This window comes from Nannobrachium achirus, assembly GCF_963921795.1.
Source record: "Nannobrachium achirus genome assembly, chromosome: 2".
Lineage (NCBI taxonomy): Eukaryota > Metazoa > Chordata > Actinopteri > Myctophiformes > Myctophidae > Nannobrachium > Nannobrachium achirus.
In genome coordinates, this window is record NC_137811.1 from 52,463,814 (window position 1) to 52,484,014 (window position 20,201).

General features: G+C 42.9%; 1 protein-coding gene across 1 annotated transcript in view; it reads right to left on the minus strand.

The window, feature by feature from the left end:
• The window catches only part of vps13b (vacuolar protein sorting 13 homolog B), a 495,502-nt gene that overhangs the window by 435,015 nt on the left and 40,286 nt on the right, over positions 1-20,201 (minus strand). The window contains exons 6-7 of the mRNA XM_080748468.1: positions 19,717-19,898; positions 17,228-17,402 (exon numbers count right to left, since the gene is read on the minus strand). Coding sequence (XP_080604594.1) covers positions 17,228-17,402; positions 19,717-19,898 — 357 coding nt within the window. The remainder of the gene's footprint in view (positions 1-17,227; positions 17,403-19,716; positions 19,899-20,201) is intronic.

A 20,201-nucleotide genomic window follows, 5' to 3' on the forward strand; every position in this document is an offset into this window, starting at 1 on the left:
GAGGTCACAGCTGAGGAATCCCAGAGGCTTAGGCAGCAAAAATTATGACATATTTTAATTAAATCTTTCACTTTGTGAATTGGCAGTTGGAAATCCCATGTTATGTTTTTTTGTGTTTTTTTCCGCCTCTCTTCCATTCTATCAATCGCTTATTTTCCCTTTTGTCCCACTTTTCTTTCCGATCTCGCTCTGTGGAAGCCTTTGAGGTGTCAGGTCAACAAGATTAAGTCATGGCCTGATGAGTTGTAGATTTGAATTTGCAGGGGCAAATCAAAACAAAAGCTTGTGATTAAAAATCAAGTGATCAAAACTGCCAGGCTTAGGGTGGCTTTGAAGTGTTAATCCCAAGTAGTGAGTGCAAAATTCCCAGAGAATGATCTGGGCCGGCCTGTAAGACGCCACAATATCACTGTAAGGTTGAGATCTGTGGCCACACAGGTGTGAAACATGGCCACTGCTATGACTGGATCTTAAGTTAACAGTCACAGTGTGGCACCACAGAGCTGCGCAGAGGAATCCATAAGCCCCAGTTCAGCTCGAGTACACATGTAATGATCTGTCATTCAGGATGATGAAGACAGAGTTTCACCAAGACACAACTAGCTCCATTCTACTAGCTCTTTCTAGGGTCTGTGTACGAGTGTGAGAGAGATAGAGACAGAGAGACCTTTGAAACCACAGGTTTGATACTCTGTTTTACAGACACACTTCTCAGCAAAGGACAAGGTGGATAGTGCAAATTATTCTCAGAGTCCCCCACCCAAGAGGGAGACAAAGAGACAGAGAGGGAGGGAGAGGAGAGAGAGAGAGAGAGAGAGAGAGAGAGAGAGAGAGAGAGAGAGAGAGAGAGAGAGGAAGACGAGAGAGAATAAGCGGGAGAGACAGTAAGAGAGAAATACAGAGGAGAGGCCGATTGAAGGCAGTGCCCTCTAAGGCCAGTAGATGTCCCTCCATGTTTATAGAGGAGGAGGTGGTCTGGTTGCCTGACCCCTGACCAAAACCTAATCTGCCAGCCAGCTAGTAGTGATTATGTAGAGTGAGAGAGTGTGAATGCGCGTGTGCATGTGCAGATTATATTTAAAACAAATCCAGAACATCATGTGCATATTTACATATGTTATGCCAAATGTTCTACAACAGTCATACATACAAGCTTGCATACACACACACACACACACACACACACACACGCAGGCTTTTTCATCTCTCATCAGCTCTACTCACAGATCTTCTGTCTGCTCGCGCTCTCTCTCTCTCTCTCTCTCTCTCTCTCTCTCTCTGACACACACACGCGCGCAAAACTGCCATTTATAAACATACCTTAACTCATTGCCTGCCACAAGACGAGTTTGATGAGTTACGTGTTTTGACACTGGATGGCGCTAGCTAGCCTAAGGGTCACCAATAGACCGTTTGTCAGCCTTCTGATTGGTCCCTGAGACTCCCTGACTGGCCAACCAGAAAAAACATTCACTTTTTGCTATCGGGGGTGGAGTTTGTGCAGTGGAGAATGTTGCTTCAGCCTTTCAAAAACTGTCCGCAGTGCGGAGCACGGCAATCGCCTGGTACGGCCGCGGCAGTAGGGGGCGATCTCGCTCATCATAATGAATAAGCTTCAACAAACTAGTTCACATGGACCTTATCAATGGTCTAACTAGTTACGATTGGGTACATATATTTTAAATGGGCAGAATTACGTGTATGTGAGGAGAACAGATTATAGTTCTCCTCTTCCTACCCAAGATTCAATGCGCTTTCTATTGCTATTTCTATTCTCTCTCTGATCCAGAGGATTAAACTAATTAAAACATATATTTTCGGGGGGAAACTACTGTTTTGCTATGTAATTACTGTACCCTTTTCTTCCCTTTTTATTAATATCACGTAGATGTGTTTTTTTTGGTACTTTATATAGCTGTAATGAGGCTATGAACCAAAAAAAAATCCCATCCACTTCCACTATAAAAGAATCTGCAATAGTGATTCTGTCCCACTGGGATTAAACACATTAAAACATATATTTTCGGGAAAACCCCCTGTTTTGCAATGTAACTACTGTACCTTTGTCTTCCTTTTTTATTAATATCACCTAGATGTTTTTCCTTTGGTACTTTATATAGCTGTAATGAGGCTATGAAAACATAAAAAAATCCCATTCACTGCCACTATAAAAACAATCTGCCCAGGGAAAATGTCCCATCATAGTAACAGGGCAGAATGGGGCGGGATTTGCAAACTAGTCTATTATTTGCCGATTCCCCTGGACGTCACCTGACACGTCGATGACGTAACCGGAACATAAAAGGGTTTCCTTTTTGTAGGAATTAAAAGGGGAAAAAAATACATATAGCACGGCGAGTGGCTGGTCTTTTAACTCATTGAGTGCCTATCCCGAATTAGTTCGGGATATATTATCGTATCACAGAGTGCCTATCCCGAACAAGTTCGGGATATAAAAAAAAAAAAAAAAAAAAAAAAAAAAAATTTTTTTTTTTTGAAAAATTTTTTTTTGAACTTTTTTTTTTTTTTTTTGGACCCCATCAAATCTGGTGAACATGATTTCAATCGCGATTTTGCATGTTCCACCCCCATACAACCCCATCTAACATACAGGGCAGCCATTTTTGGTTACATTACATGTAAAACATAAGGGCGATTATCTCAAGAATGCCTGAACGGATTTCCAATCGGATTTTTTTGTTTGAAAGCTGTGAACAAACTGCACAAATCCACTCCAATGCAATCCAGGATTGCATTGGATTTTTCAGAGCTCATTCTTCTCTGTTTTTTTCCCATGCATGAGGTGTGCAAGGTTTAATCATGGCTAAGTTGACGAAAATAAGGCTTCTAAAATGCTTGGTAGCCAATAGCTAACTTCAAGCTAACTTCATCCTCTTCCTGTACATGCAGTCATGCACAAAGGAAAGTGTTCAGGCAAGTCATGGCTGCAGGGCTTCTGCATATACCAGCATATCTCTATGGGATTTTCTCTGGCCACTGGGCGCCCTCTAGTGGTGAAAGGGGTGGCACTAAATGAGTTAAATGCTTCCGTGCGCGGATCGGAGGGACACAGAATATTCAGCGATGTCAATACTATCAACTAGATTCTATTTTATCTTTCTAGTTACTAGAAATATGTAATTGGAAAATTAGCAAGTGTTGTTGCCTTGAGGCGAGTCACACTTGCAAATATCTCTGTTTCTGTCAGTCCTTGTCCCTATTCGAGCGGTGCTAACCATTCCGTCCTTGTCCCTTTTATGCCCATAATGGAGATCCATGATGTCATCATTATTAAGCCCATATCTTGGAATGCCCATATATGGACAAACTGTCAGCCTCATGTGGTCTATGATGTCAGACAACTATGATGTCAGTCATCTCAATATTTGGAAAATGTTAAATTTTTAACTAGAAAATATTGTTCCTTCGAAACAATCATGGGCTCGTTTCAAGCCAAAAAACAATGGCTGTAAAAAGTACAAAATGTCAAGATCGCAGGCAGTGCTCTCTTTGACATTACTGACGCAATTGGACTGCAGGCGTGATTTGAGGCATTTTGTTCCAAAAATGTGTTATGCAAAAGTTGACCCGCTGGTGGCGCTATAACAGGCCAATGTGAGAAAGGTGGCATCTGTTCCTTGTCCTAGTGGGAAAGTGCGTGCAAAATTTCACGCACATCACAGGCTGTGTTCATGATTTTTGGCCACTTTATCACTGCTTGCAGCTATATTTATTATTATTATTATTAAAATAATCTTCATAGGCATGTTAGATAAAGGTCCTTAGATGTGGGTGTAGAATGTTTCATGCAAATTGCAAAAAATAAATCCCAGGATAAAAACGGGTTTAAGCGTTTCACAAACTGCTCAAAGTGATATAGCGCCCCCCTTTGGCCAATTGGGGTAAGATTGGTTTCAGTGATATTTGGACTAACCCTCTACAGTATTTCATCATGAAAATGTGACTTTGCATGTATGTTTTAAAGGCAGAAACATAATTTGCATAAAACTGCAATATTCATTGAATTATTAAAAAAGAATGTTTCCATTTAAAAAGAATCCGATCAGACAGATCTTTAGATATTGGTCCAAAGTTCATGTAAAAAAAGTTCTGTGCACGTGACACGAAACTCCCAGGATAAAAACGTGTTTAAGCGTTTAAAGCTTTTACTGATCAAAATGGCGGAAAATCTAAGGAGCGGAGCTTACTTGACTTATGCCCATTTAAAGTTTGAATTTTTGGTCCAAAGTTTCGTGCGCGTAACGCAAAAATCCCAGAAGATGTCATATATTTCAAAATGGTGGGAGATCTAAAGGTCAAAGATCAAAAGTCAGAGTGTCAAAGTTGTTCGGCATGAGGAGACGCAATGAGGAGACGCATATGTGTGTCCAAAAGGCTTCCTACACCGCCACCCTTCGGCCAATTGCTGTGAAAAGTTAAAGCACACGTCGCCACAGTAAGCTGAACACATTGATGTTTGAATATTGATTTTTGGTGTAAGTATGTAGGAGTAGAAAGATGCCAAAGTTTTGAGGAGGACTTTCTGACTGACTGACTGACTGATGGATAAATAATGAGGATAACATACGTGTGCTCACTTTCAGCGAGCCCACAATTAAACTCAATGGAGAAAATAAATTCACAAATACATTTTTATATAAATTTAAACTATACAACGTAACTCTTAGCAAAATGCAAGGAATCGATTCACGATGAAGCCGGACGATTTCACATATGAACCAAGTGCCTGCCACCAAAACTGTGGGAAGAGTAGCGTGGCAAAATCAAGTTTATCTAGGAAGGGAGAGATGGAATAAAGTATAGTCTGGTTGCCCTGCAGGGGAAACCACACTAAACTAAATAATCTGTCAATTGCACAGTAATCAATACAAGCTATTCAAAATGTTATTTAACACATCGGCTGCCCAAAAGGTGGCGCCAGAGCCCCAGCTAAGTGCCCAAAGCCACTTCCATAGAAGAATACAAGGCCCTGTTGCGTCAATGCATGCATCATGACGTCACTTGGTCACATGAGCGCAGACAGGATGTTATTGTGTAACTTACTGTATGGGCCAGTGTTGATCATAGCTGTTCATTGCCGATCAAAATTTGGACATTTTGCCGCACGCGGCCACAGTTTTAGCCATAAAACAAACATCAGAGATAAAGGGCGTTAAAGATGGGGAAATGCATTGGAGTATACGGAGAAAAACGGCCGCGCGATGCTCTCAGCGTCGACTCGAAGCGACTAGCGGCTAATGGGCAACATCCAGGCGCAGCCCCAACGTAACGGTGAGATTTAAAGTTAACACTGTAAGTACAGTAAACACGTCAAAGCGTCGTGGGCCTCCAGCGACATCAAAGAGATTGGCGTGTAGACACCTCGTGGGCACCCGCTGTGTTAAAGACAAATGGACATTTTTGAAAAAGATATTAATTACAAAAATTTAATTTTCTTGCTTAATTAATCCCCCTTAGGGGTCGTGGAACCCCTGTTGAAGACCTCTGCTCTAAAACATTGGAACACAATCATACTGTACCAACATGTGCTATACATATATCGAACTAAAGCTCTACTACAGCAAGCAATGTTCCAACCAGATCACTCAGGGTTGGGCTCCTCTGTTCTTCAGTTCACAGCACCGTTGATAACTAGAATAAGGTGATTAAAAAGAGTGAGCTAGTGCTTAGGGAGCCACATGAGGTTTCTAATGGAGCGATAGCCTCTGGCCTCTGGGCGCTACATGTTGTGATGGTCTGTTCCATTCCATAAGCCTCAGAGGGCAGAGAGGGGGAGCTCTCTTTCAAAGCAAACAGTCTCACACAGACAGATACACAAACAGACACACACACACATACACAAGCGCGCACACACGCACGCACGCACACACGCACCTATACTTGTGAGGACGTACTTTTTAGAACAGCAATCTATCAATTATCTATTTATTGCGACCGTCAGGGAGCAAGCAGTTTACTATGAAAACCTCCACCGGCCGTCCGTCCGTCACACGTCACACGTCACACGTCACACCTTTGCCCTGCTCATATCTCCGCATCAGTATGACATCACACCACATGTGTACACAAACCTTTGTGTACGTTGCTGTGGCAACAGTCTGTTGTTGCTGGTTTGTTAGTGTACGTTAGCAACCAACTAAGCAACCTAAAACAAACTTTTGGCCTATTTGTGGAGATCGCTTATCTCCCGATCAGAGTTGGGATCCGTTACTCCAAAAAGTAGTGCACTACATATTACATATTACCTCTGAAAAAAGTAGTGCCTTACACTACTTCATTACTTCCTGGAGAAAGTAACTTGTTACACTACTCGTTACACTACTTTTGCGTTACTCCATAAAAAAGCCTGAGATGCATTGCCAACATATATTAGATGTATTAAATATTTATTATATATTATTATAATATCTAATACAATACAGTTATGTTGTTCAATGAGGTGAGCAGGGCTCACTGGTGGTCATTTGAATGAGGGTAATAATAATAATACGAAGTTATAATAATTAATCAAAATTATAATAATTAAATTATTTCTGAGCCCCTGTGGCCTTATTTAGCTCAAGCTCACATATGAGTTTATTCATTTATTTATGGACATACAAGGTTTCCACCTGACATTATATAGCCTATAGTTCTGTATCCATATGTCAGTCAGTTTAAGCAGATTTCATTCCATTTGGCTCCTATGAATTTTCCAGTCCAGGGGTGGACATGACCTGGCGGAGATTCTCCCCCCACAGAGCGCAGCAGGTCATAGTAATTATTATAATTTGTATTAGTAAGTAGGTAGTTCTGTAGTCAAATACAGCTGGGGGGCTTATTACCCCAGGGGGGGCCTATTCCCCCACTCTACCCTACTGTAGCGGGCGAAAGTGATGGAACTACAATGAGATGACTCCGTGTGCAGCAGAAGCACTAAAACAATGTCAAACTAATTCTAGCAGCGGAAAACTTCCCATTTGCTTAAAAAAGCAACATAACAGCGATGGTTTTGCATAAGGAATTATTAATTGTCCGTCATCATCAGCTCATGTCAGAGTCTCAGAGCAAAGGTGAGGTGCTCTTTTTCCCTCTCTCTCTCAGCCTACCGTACATTTCCAGTAGGCTAATTCATTCTTGTGGCTCGCTGGATATTTAATACTCACTATTTGGGGGTTTTAATGTATCTTGTCACGTGTAGGATATTAATCTAGGCTGTGATTCAAACGTCGGCTTTGCGCACCTCGTGATGCGCTGCCGTGCCACTCTTTTTTTCTCTTTTCTCTCTCTCTCCCTTTCTCTCATAGGCAAAAGGTAACTCATTTCTTTGCTTGATATTATAAATATCCGTATTTGGGGGGTTTGCTGTTTTTAGTCCCTTGTATTAATCTATATGCGATGGTTATCAAATGTCGGGTGGCTGCTGGCTGCTGCTTGATTGCCACAGTGTCACCGTGACCTGCTGCTGCGCTGACAATCAAATGTGTTTGATTACCTCTTCTTTGGTTAGTTATTTTAGAGAAATGGCAGTTCCAATGTTTTAAAAGACAAGTGATGATGTTTAGGCCTACAATCGGTTCCTGCTGAAGGCAGAAGCAGAAACTGCAGGCACGAAAGTAGCGAGTAGCGAGTAACGCGACCAGGCAGTATTTGTAGTGTTATTATTATTTCGGAGGAGTAGTACCGTTACACTACTCGTTACCGAAAAAAGTAGTATTATTACAGTAACGCGTTACTTTGTAACGCGTTACACCCAACTCTGCTCCCGATTAGGGAGTCTTACTGGTTATTAATTATTGTCGCATTTAGTATGAAAACCTGCAGATCGTGTCCGTCCGTCCCACCTCATGTCACGCACCATATTATGGCCAAGATCCCTGATGTCATCAATATTAAGCCCATATATGGACATATTGTGTCAGTCTCAAGATAACAGTGTGGTTGTCGCGACGCGAGTCACACTTGCAAATGAATTCCGTCCTTGTCCCTTTAATGCCCATATATATGGAAATCCCTGATGTCATCAATATTAACACAGTCTCTGCCATAAATCAATTGTGCGTGTAAAATAGTCTTTACACGCACTGTGAGCGTGTATCACAGTGTGTGTAATGGGTAAGAGACAACCCACTACTCTGTAACACTTTACTATAAGGTTGGGTCTTGCATCATAATCACATTTCTAATACATTATGATCACATTTCTTTTGTGCGATTTTGTAACCCATTTTCACCCAGTGCCAATTACCTATGTAATCTTGGGCTCTGCTCTCCCTCTGCCACGCCTGGGGAGACAACGGACTGACCTCATGCTTCCTTCTATGCATGAGTAGTCCAAGTTGCTTCTTTTCACCTGCACCCCGGCTGGCCAGGGGGAGACCTTATAGAGACCAGGATTACTGCATTTTTTGTGAGGGTATCTAGACAATTGTTATAATAATGCCTTATAAGTGCATTAACATGCCATATAAATGTGGTCACAACACATTATAGATCCAACCTTAATATAAAGTCTTACCGATACTCTGATAACAAGTACAATGGGTATTGCTTTTTCATTCCTGACTTGCACCAGGTTTTTATGAGTGCCATATTTAGCATTTGTCTTTTTCCATTTTTAAGAAACCCTAACCCTAAAGCTTGAGTTATACTTCCATACTGGTGTCACAGATTAAAATTAGCCAACACAATGTGAGCTTGTAGTTTTAGATCTGCTATTTGCCACGCAACTAGGCAAATACCCAAAAGATCCTTACACAATACACACAAATAAATCAATTACTAAAAAAGAGCCTTTAATATTTGCGCTCTGTGTGGCTGTGCTCATGACACAAACAGCAATAGTTTAAACTACCTTAGAAAGGTGCAATTCTCTGGAACTGCAAGTGTGGTTGTGCCGAGTCCGACACAATGTAAACTAGAAGCAGTGCTCTTCCGAGCACAGGTCTCCACCAGGCCACACAAATCGGCCTGTTATAGCGCCACCATGAGGCTGATTTAAAAAATGTGGGGCAGAGGTTCTGAATTAGCATCCAGGGAGTGTGTGTGCTCAGTTTGGCAGCGATCGGGCCAACGGCGCCGGAGATTAGCTGGTAACAACCAGGCCACACAAATCGGCCTGTTATAGCGCCACCATGAGGCTGATTTGAAAAATGTGGGGCAGAGGTTCTAGATTGGCATCCAGGGAGTGTGTGTGCTCAGTTTGGCAGCGATCGGGCCAACGGTGACTGAGATTAGCTGCTCACAAACTGCGAGGACGCACGGACGCACGCACGGACGCACGGACGCACGGACGCACGGACGCACGGACGGACGGACGGACGGACGGACGGACGGAGGGGAAAACATACTCTCCCTCAGCCTTCGGCTGGTGGAGACAATTAAACTATACAATGTATCTCAAAATGCAAGCACATGATTCTATATGGCTGGAATATAGAATGAAAGAAAGAAAGTCTTAAAAAGAAAAAGTCTTCAAACCATTTACCATAAACCAATATAGTTTCTGTTGTGAACTTGTGAAGACCAGGAAATTGTCCTTCCTGTACATGTATTCTTCTCAAGTTCTACTATACTTTTGGCCCTCAAGTATACAAGTAATACAAGCGCATGCACACACACACACACACACACACACACACACACACACACACACACACACACACACACACACACACACACACACACACACACACACAAACACACACAAAGTGTGAGTGTGAAGTGGTGTAGAAAAGTGCAATCACACGCATTCAAATATAGTTGTATGTATATACACACAAAGCATAATAAACTTGCATGCGTGCAAACACACACGCACGCACGCACACACACACACACACACAGACACAAACACTTCTGCAGCCACAGGCCTCTGCTCCTAATTCTTCTCATACTTGTTGAAACCGTACGACTTTCTCTGCCGTGACCAGCTGGTCCATACAGGCACGTTAGTCATCTGTTTCCGACCGCTGACATTTTTTAGAGTGTTTCACAGACTTCAATGAATTTCAGACAGAGCGAGACTAGCCATCTAATCCTGACTGATAGATTGCTTTGGCTAGTGACACACGAGTATCTCGCGGTGCACCTATTAGGGTGCTATTCATTAACGAACCGTTGGCTCCCAAATAAAAGAGAGGGATTCAAACAAATAATGCGCCGACAGTGATTCACAGGCACATAAACCCATTACTACGCTTTTTCCAGTTCGTTAATTCACAGAGAAAGCACCTTCAGACAGAGGGAAAAATTAATATTCCCTTTGAAATTGTTCGAGGAAGAACCACATTCAATTAAGAGTCATGGTCTATTAATATTGCACAGAGTAGGTCCAGACTAGAGCCATTAATCTGGGCTCTCTCTGTCTCTCACACACACACACACACACACACACACACACACACACACACACACACACACACACACACACACACACACACACACACACACACACACACACACACACACACACACACACACACAAATGTCTGACTCTCACACAAACTGGCATACACACACTTACTCACTTGCTTTTTAAAACACACAAACATTGAGTGCTCATTCTGTTCCAATAGTGTCAGTTGCTAAAGGCAGCTCACAGCTCACACAGGACAAGCGCCAGCATGGAAACCCACCACAAGAAGCCTTGAAAAGTGACTTAAACAGTAGTGTTATAAAGTACTATGTATGATGGTGGGATCATATTCCAAGTGACGGCAACTGTTTCCTACAAACCCCAAACCCCCTAAAATAAACATGTATGTTGGCCAAGCCAGTCACAATAAGCACTAGCCTAGCTCAGTATTGTAGGTCTGATCTTATCAATTATAATAGAAAGCTGTGTAAGTTGGGGTTAAAGAAATGGAGTAGCAATACAGCAAAATATATTTTTTAAAACTCTAATGTATCATGTAATCAGCACAAACCATACTTATTTCACATAGTTCTGCTTCTGTATCAAAAGGAACCATGTATGTAGTACTGTACATATACAGTGTGTGTGTGTGTGTGTGTGTGTGTGTGTGTGTGTGTGTGTGTGTGTGTGTGTGTGTGTGTGTGTGTGTATCAGGGCAGGAATTTCATGGAGGCCATGACCGCTGTTGCCCCTCAGTTTGGCCTTGTGCCCCTCAAACCAATGGCATGACCTGAGGCCACAGTGGCCTTATGCCCCAGCTGACTGTACCACTTTCTCCTCTGTCTCTTTCTTGTCAATATGTAGACAGTAGACACCGGTGTCTCTTTCTTGTCATGTAGACACCAGTGTCCCCATCTTTAAACCAATCCAGGACTTTGATTGGTGCAGGGCTGAGCATGGATCAGATTGTAAATACCATCATTTATCTATTTAGACTCAAATCTTGTTTTATTTGATGCCCTTCCTGCCCTGGCATTTGGCCTTTGTGCCCTAAAAAAATGGCCTTGCCCCTAAAATGATAAAATTCCAGGCCTGGTGTATACGTACATACCGTAAATCACCAATTAGTAGCCCGGGCGTTTATTTCGCAAAATGGGGTCGGACCCCGGGCGCTTAAAAGGGACCAGGCGGCTATTGGTAACAGGCTTTTATTTATTTTGGCACTGGCCAGCACTGGGCCATTATTTGGTACATTTTTCTTTCTCAAACTATATAATAGTATTAATAATCAAAATGTTATAATAAATGTTATAATTATGATTATTTGTATTATTTTAATTGTTACCAACACCCAGAAAATAGCACATTTCGATCTATTAGACCAAACCTCATTTAAAAAATATCAAGAGTGTATGAAAGCCTTTTTAAAAAATCAAACCTCGGTTCGAAGTGGAGCGGTGAATTTGAGCAGCTGTACCCTATGTGAGTGAGTGAGTGAGTGTAAACTGTGCCTGTGAGTGAGTGGTGAGTGTGCCTGGCCTGCACAAAACAGTGCCCCTCCTTTAACTAGTGTGTTGTGTGTGGCCACTCAAGGTATTGCCCAGGCTACGGACAGGGCCAGCCAGCCACCCACCCACCCAGCCAGCCAGCCAGCCACATACCCACGGATATACCTGTTCATTGGGAGCGCTTTCACCGCTCCAAAAATATATATAGGTGACGGTCTACTATACTATGGGAAACTTTCTCCAAAAGAATCAATTACCATGCCAGCAAAGACGGATCTAGAAGTCAACGAGTCAACGACCCAATTAGCGCAGAAGTCCTGCAGCTGCGGTGCTCTGATTGGACTCGCTGACATGACCACTGAACAGCTCCACTATCCTGACATTAAACCATTTTGGTATTGCATTATGATTAAGCCTTCTGCATTCCCCTTGAACCTCAAAATAATGGATTACTTCTTCAAAATGTGGACTGGATAACAAGAGGCAGCAACAGTAGGTAATGACTTATTCTGATCCAGCTGTTCTTTATTGGCCAGTCTTTCTCCATCACAACGTTTTGCCATTAAAGTAGGCCTACTCACGCAAACTTTGCATTGTAGCAACGTTTTAGACAGTAATGAATGGTGGTCAGTGCGCAGAGAGCAGCAGACTCCTTTTTTCCTCTCTCTTTTTTTGGTGTCCTTTGGCAATCTGTTCCCCGACGCACGTCCTGCGCGTCATGGTAGCGCAGCACTGGGCTGGGCTGGGCACCATATACATTTGGCTAAGAAGTGTCTGTCCACAGGGCTGTGAGCTTGTAGATTTGCTGTTTTCAGCGCACTACCGTCATGCAACATATGACCCGTAGCGACGCACAGCGAGTGCGGTGCGTTGCAACGTGCTGTCACAGCACTGATGTGAGCTTGTAGATTTGCTGTTTTCAGCGCACCACTGCCATGCAATATAAATGACCAGTTAAGTTGAATAAATAGCAAATAATACCAAACAACCAAACACATAATAGCCTGGGCTCTTACATAAAACATAATAAGGATAATATTAATTGCAAATAACGGCCCAGGCGCTTATACGAACCGTGCGCTTATTTGAAACAGGCGTTTATTGCGCAAAATGGGGTCAGACCCCGGGCGGATATATGGGACCCGGCGGCAGTTTGCCACCGGGCGATTAATTGGGGATTTACGGTATATATGTCACAGTTAGTTTGAGATTCAGTTAGATTGAGAACAGGAGCGCTCGTTTTTGGGCACAAGGTGGAGCAGGCGGTGCCTCCTTTGGGGAACTAGGAATAATTTGACTGAGGTTAGGATTAGGGTTAGGATTAGGGTTAGGTTTAGGCACAGTTTTACTGAAGTTAGGAGTAAGGTTAGAGTTAGGCATAGTTTTACTGAGGTTAGGTTTAGGCATAGTTTTACTGAGGTTAGGGTTAGGTTTAGGCATTGTAGCATTCACAAGGTTAGCATTCACCAGCGTGGGACTAATGCATTGGCTTCTTCCACATCCAGGTGAACCTCTTCCACATCTAGGTGAACTAAAACAAGCGCTCCTTTCCCAATCTAACTGGTTTCTCAAACTAACTGTAACACACACACACACACACACACACACACACACACACACACACACACACACACACACACACACACACACACACACACACACACACACACACACACACACACACACACACACACACACACACACACACACACACAGATAGATAGATAGATAGATAGATAGATAGATAAATAGATATATAGATAGATATAGAGTATACACATACACTTATATACATATAGAACACATAAATAATCTAACAAACACACATTTACTAGGTTTAATGTTTATATGTACAGTACGTATATATACAGTATAGTCTGTTTATATATTGTTGCTGTTGGGCAGAAACGTCCAACTTGATCATACTACAGCGTCACACAAAAACATCAAAAGTAGCAGATCCTCAAGCCCAAGCTTACCATTTTTTTATTTGAATAATGGAAAGTAACTTAAGTAAAAAAAAATTTGGACATATGTGGTTTCCACCTGACAGAGAGGATATACAGTATGTAGTGTGTGTGTGTGTGTGTGTGTGTGTGTGTGTGTGTGTGTGTGTGTGTGTGTGTGTGTGTGTGTGTGTGTGTGTGTGTGTATTAGAGCCCTGCACAGGCCTAAAATGTGGGGTCCGACCCGGTCCTGGCCCATGCATGGAATTCAGGCTCAGCCCGGCCCCTGACCCCTTTGGTACTGCTATTCACAGCCCGAGCCCGAAGCCCGGCACCTGATTTGATTAGTTATTTTCGTGCGTGGGCTTTCACTGGTGCGAGCAGCAGCTACAATCTCAAGGGCAGTCCACACTGTCACCGACCACCGAAATTTGCGTCAGAAAGGTCCGGTTCAACTACAAAATGACATGTCTAGAAAAACCCTCCGCTCATTGCGGCCAGCTCATTGGCTAATGTACTCATTACACCGCCAATGAGAATTCGCGATTTCAGTGTTAGATACGTGTTATAGATACGTGAGAAACCCATAGCCTAGAGTGCTGCCTCCCGCACACCCCCTCTATTCTAGCTACGCACATATTGAGACGTCATGCTCTAGGGGAAATTCACAGCGCAAAATGTTCCGAGCATGGTTCTGAGCCCTGCCCGGCCCTAGGTCTGATGGTGAAATACAGAAACAGCCCTTGGCGGGCCCTGGTCGGCAGGACTCTAGTGTGTACCGATATGCCGTTTCAACTCTTCAGTATTTACTGATATTTTCTTAAAAATGTCCTGCAAATACATTCTTTTCACTAGTTTCTTTCCCGATTTTGCTTTTCTAATTTATATGGAGAACAGAGCTTATTTTTGCAGAAACTAGCAAAAATAGCTGATCTACAATCTACATTTTCTGCAAATCCCCTGAAAATCTACTGTCTTGCCAATGGCAGGATGTGTGAAGTTTTGAAATGGCACATCTGTAATACCGTGTGTGTGTGTGTATATGTATATACGTTTACACACACACACACACACACACACACGCACACACACGCGCGCACGCACACACACACACACACACACACACACACACACACACACACACACACACACACACACACACACACACACACACACACACACACACACACACACAGTATATATAGTATGTGTGTGTATGTACAGTATATACTGTATATATTTATACACACACACACACACACACACACACACACACACACACACACACACACACACACAGTGTGTATATATACACACACATCTCCCTTAAACGTGAAATAAATACATTGGAAGCCACATAGTATGTCTGTGAACAAGCCCCAAATCCCACACAACCCTCTCTCCCTCTCCTCTGTTCTCTCTTTCTCTCTGCATTACTTCCAGCATAACAAGATCTGGGGGCGCTCAGGTTCCAAGAGCCGGTCCCCTCTTGTATATTTTTGTGATGGGATACTAATTCATTCTCAGAGGCTCTGCATAGCAGTAGCATGACACCGACTCTTACATCTGGCATTGGACACAGAACTGGAAGCTGTGCCAACTCGCAGTAAAGTTCCAGGCCGACAGGCAGGCAGTGAGTGAGTTAGATAGAGAGTCTGCATCGCATTGAGCACTGCCAGTGCTCCCCCTGCCACCGCTTCCCCCTCCTCCATGACTTGCTCCTGGTGCTGATTTAACGCAGTGGGACCTGGGCCTTAATCCTCTCCTCGGACTGGAACAGAGAGGAGACACTGGGGAGTAGTGAGATGGGCATGGAAGGAATACCAAAGAACTATTCTAAGTACAGGAGTCTGTGGGCTCAACGGGAGAGATCCTGCTGTAGGCGGTGAATGACTGGTGGAGATCGGTCTCGAGTCTGTAGGAGATTATAATGCCAGAGCTTCTAAATGTATAGAAGTATAAGAGTGTGTGCGTGCGTGCGTGTGTGGCATGTGCGTATGTGGCTTCACTTCTTAATATACAGTATATTATGAATATAAGAGCTTTTGCATACATGTGCATATGCCTATTGTATGTGTGTATGTGTGTAGGTGCATCAGCACACACATACTTATTATGTGCAGGGCCGCGAGTGCCTTCCATCATGCATGCCTGTGTTTTCTTGTCGTTTTGGGAGGAGGGGGCATGATTCTCTGTGGGGTTCCAATCAAAGGGACTCAGACGGGGCTGTCTTTGATTCCTCTGGTGGTTCTTTGTTTCTTCCCATCATCCTCTGCTCTCTCCTCTCCTCTCCTCCATCCAGCCCCCCAGATGGAGGGGATCAGGCCTGACGACAACCGTCTGTGTCGAGTTACGCGCTCCGGCTTTTGTTTGTGGAAAAACCAGGAGGAGTGCTACACCATGGTCAAAGTGATGTTCAATGTCCCATTTAGGAACAACAACAGCATGTGGACAGACCAAGCCGCCGCGAGGAAGGCAGCATGGAGATTAGCAATGAGACGAGGGCTCCGAGAAGAGTCAGAGCTTTCAGCATGTTCCGACGGCTCATTAACTACTTAAAGAGTTTTCAACCATGTTTGTAAAGTTTGTCAGAGAAACATAACTGCGGGCGTAACCATGCTGGCACACAAGTGATGTGTGCACAATAGGACGAATGCTAACTTGAGAAATCGGAGCACACTGTTCAAATCTTATAATAAACAGTGTTTGGAATAGAAACAATCCGATATCCCCCTTTCGCAAATGTGTTTTAGACAACAATGCATTCAGATCCACAGAATTGTGGCTCTGTGCACAGAGATGAAAAAATTCAGTGAAGTAATGAATAGAAGTACAGCAGAAATTCCATGTCACTCCATCTGATGACTTCAACTGCAGGAACGGTTGATATCAATGAGAGCCCAACACTGCCAGGCCACAAAATTGTTGTCCTTACTTTCCCTGGGTACTCGGGTAAAGCAGGGATAAACTTCCTGCCCACCACCACCGGAGATTAGGGTTTTGAATCCTCATCGGTGCTTCCGGTTTGGCCAGGCGCCCCAATGAATACAATCGGCTGAGTTTGAGGATTGGAAGCTGGTTGGGGGAGGGCGATCTCTGTCGCTGCACTAGCGACACCTACAGGTTGGTCAGAGGGCCAGAACTGGGTCGGATAATGTGTTCCTCCGCACGCGCTACACCATTATTATGAAACTCCTCACTGTAAGGTGCAATGATGCAGCTGGTGACTTCATGTGTATCAGAGGAGAGTGGAGACACATTATTGTCCACACCCTTACCCAAAAGACCAACTGCAGCGGTCAACAGTTATAAACTACACAGAAGTGTGGGGTAAATTGGGAATTAGCATAATGACAAAATTGGGAGAAAATAATAAAAAGGTAAAAGGATTACTTTCCCTACTAGCATCTACTCACCTGGTAAAGCGGCTATAGCTTCTCGTGTATGCCCAGTGCCTTCCTCCCCCTCGCCTTCCTTGTGTCCTCCAATCTCTCCGTAGTAAAGCGCGATGACCAGTTCTAAGATGCGAATGAACATGGGCAGTTGCTGGTCAGTGATGGACAACTTCAGACTCTCCACCATGGTCTGGATCTAAGGAGACAAACACAAAGGGTGAACGGAATGACTGGTGAGGATGACAACCACAACATCCGTGGTTTGATTTCCACTACAGGCCTGTGTTGCCCGTTATCGTTGTCCTTCATCAGTTTCCTGTCTACACTGTCCAAAAAAAAAAAGAAGAAAAAAAAAAGTTTGAAAAAATAGAAGACTATGGAATGATAAACCTCTACTTTGTGATATATAGACCTGACACTAAAATGGACTTCAGGGCTGCTTCTGATATGACCTTACATGACATACTGTATTTAGGGCTCTTTGATACTGAGCATGTAAATATCTGCTTCTCTCCCAGTAGGGTTTCCATTTTGGCTGATTGATGAATGCTTCTGTCTCCAGTTCAGATCCTATTACACGAAGGCACCAAACCATGTTCTTGATTTGAATGGATGTAATTTAACTCTGAGAGTGTAACCAAACAACAGACCTTTATTTGGTTACATTTGCACACTCTCAGAATTAAATTATCTACAAATAGGAAAATAAATGACCAATCCAAATGAAGAATGTATATAATATACTGTACACAGACAGAGACAAACACACACACACACACACACACACACACTTTTTACAACTGTAAATAAACGGCATTTAACTTAAGCTGTAGATTTAGCATTTTTACATTGTACTCTGTAGTTCCCACTGAGTACAAAACACATTGGGAATATTGTGGTTTTACTGTACAGTATAAGCACAAAGATCCAATCACAAATCTATGTAATCAGACAGTATAATGCAAATCTGTTTATTTTGCAGTTGTCTATAAGTCAATGTGATCAACGTGAATGGGTCTCCTTTTAATATTTACATGGAGAATGGCATTCATTCTACATATTCAGAAAACCTTAAGTCTAATACTGTAGACGGCAATCAGTTGGACAAGAGGGAGAAATCCTGGATTCTCTACTGACTGTACACTAATACAGTATATAGACAGACTTAAAAACCACAGGCCAAAAAACCTCAACTAGACACCATAATAATCTATGTTTAAGCTCCCTACTGTGACGACACTCCAGTACTGTGGCTAATCAGAAACTAACAAGCTCCCTTTTGGACGGCATACTGTGTTGGCCCTCAAGTTCAACTAAGTCATATAACCTTGTGGTTTTTGTGAATGAAAAAGATGCCCTAAACTGAATTTGTTTGTGTAATCTGTGTTAATTTAGTAAAGATGGGAAGACATGAACAAGTCTCTCTCAAAGCTGAGAAAGAACAGATTCAAGTCTGTGTAAAGTCATGGAGACACACTCTGGAGTGGCTCCACTGACAATGAATAATGAAATCACTGGACACTGACAGTAAGATGGGTTTCCACGGGTAGCAATATATTATCTCCTTCAGAACTGTTTGCGCCATTTTGAAATAAAACTCTTTGGAGACTGAAAAAAGGAGAAAAAAAAATCTGGATTCCCATACAGTATACTGTTGATGGAGAAGCCTTGCAATGTTCATGACATTCCAGATCTCTACAGTTTGTGTTCTGAACGCTAGCTTCAGGGGAGACATGTCCAAACACTGACAACTGACCTATTGTGCTTTGGGTGGATTTACTGAAGTTACATTGGGATAAGTTACATTGGGATAAGTTACCAGATTTCAAAACAGCCAAACTAAATTAGTCGAGATAGCGTTGGAAAGCCAGTTGAATCTCTTTAGGGAACTCTGAGTCAAAACCCAAATCCTGAAGGATCTTTGCAATGACTCATAACAGTATCTGCAGCATTATCTTAAGTTTCAGACCAGGAGGTAGATCTTCCCAGAACGCAGCCCCTTTCCACATAACTGTATTAGTAGAAGTGATACTGTTTTGTAACAATGGAGTGAAATTAGTCATCATACGGTCGTTGATTTAAGACCGGTTAAGCTGCCACTAGGAGGTCACATCTTGCACAAAGAGATTTGTTTTGAAGCCCTGACAGTTTTACACTGTTCCACACCAACATGTGTGACACATTACAAACAGGAAAGATGAAATCCAATTATTAACATTGCCTCCTTTATGTCGCATTCAAGCCTCGTTCAATCTCTGAAATCATCACACAGTTAAACTCAGTGTTAAATTAACTCCACACAGTGTACAAATGGAACCAAATGACCGCTCAAGGATCCATTTGGTTCCATTTCTACACTCTTTGGAGGTGAATTACCACAAAGGATTTTATTTTGCAACGCCTGGGCCTGCAACACAGAACTCTTGCTGGCTCCAGCTGTGGGAAGTTCTGCTAGTTGCTGTGGGTATTATTTCTACTGTTGTTGTTGTTATTCCTTTAGGGGTCCTCACTTTGATGACAGCTGGTATTTTAGAGTTGATGTTGTCATAGGTGAAATGGAGGCGGGTTCTGAAGGAGCACTTGTACAGCAGGGGGTCCTGGTAGAACTCAATCTTCCCGCTGGCATTTCGCTTGTCCAGGCACACCGTGCAATCGGCGAAGTTAATCACTTTCCTCAGGACCAGCTCAGGAGCTGGAGAGAGGGAGAGAATTAATGTGAAAGCAGCTTGCATGCCACTCACGCTCTCATGCTTGGCACACACGCACACAGCACATCGTGCTTGGCACAAATGCACACACACTAGTAGTGAACTTGCACGCATAAACATGCTGGCGCCATGTACAAATACAAACATACAACCACAAGTGTACATGTAACCTGTAAGACACACAAAAACAACATTTACAGAGAAGGGAGCAGGCACTAGCAAATAAATCAACATTATCTCTGGGTCACTATGGATGAGACACTATGCAGACTCAACTGAGCTCTTGT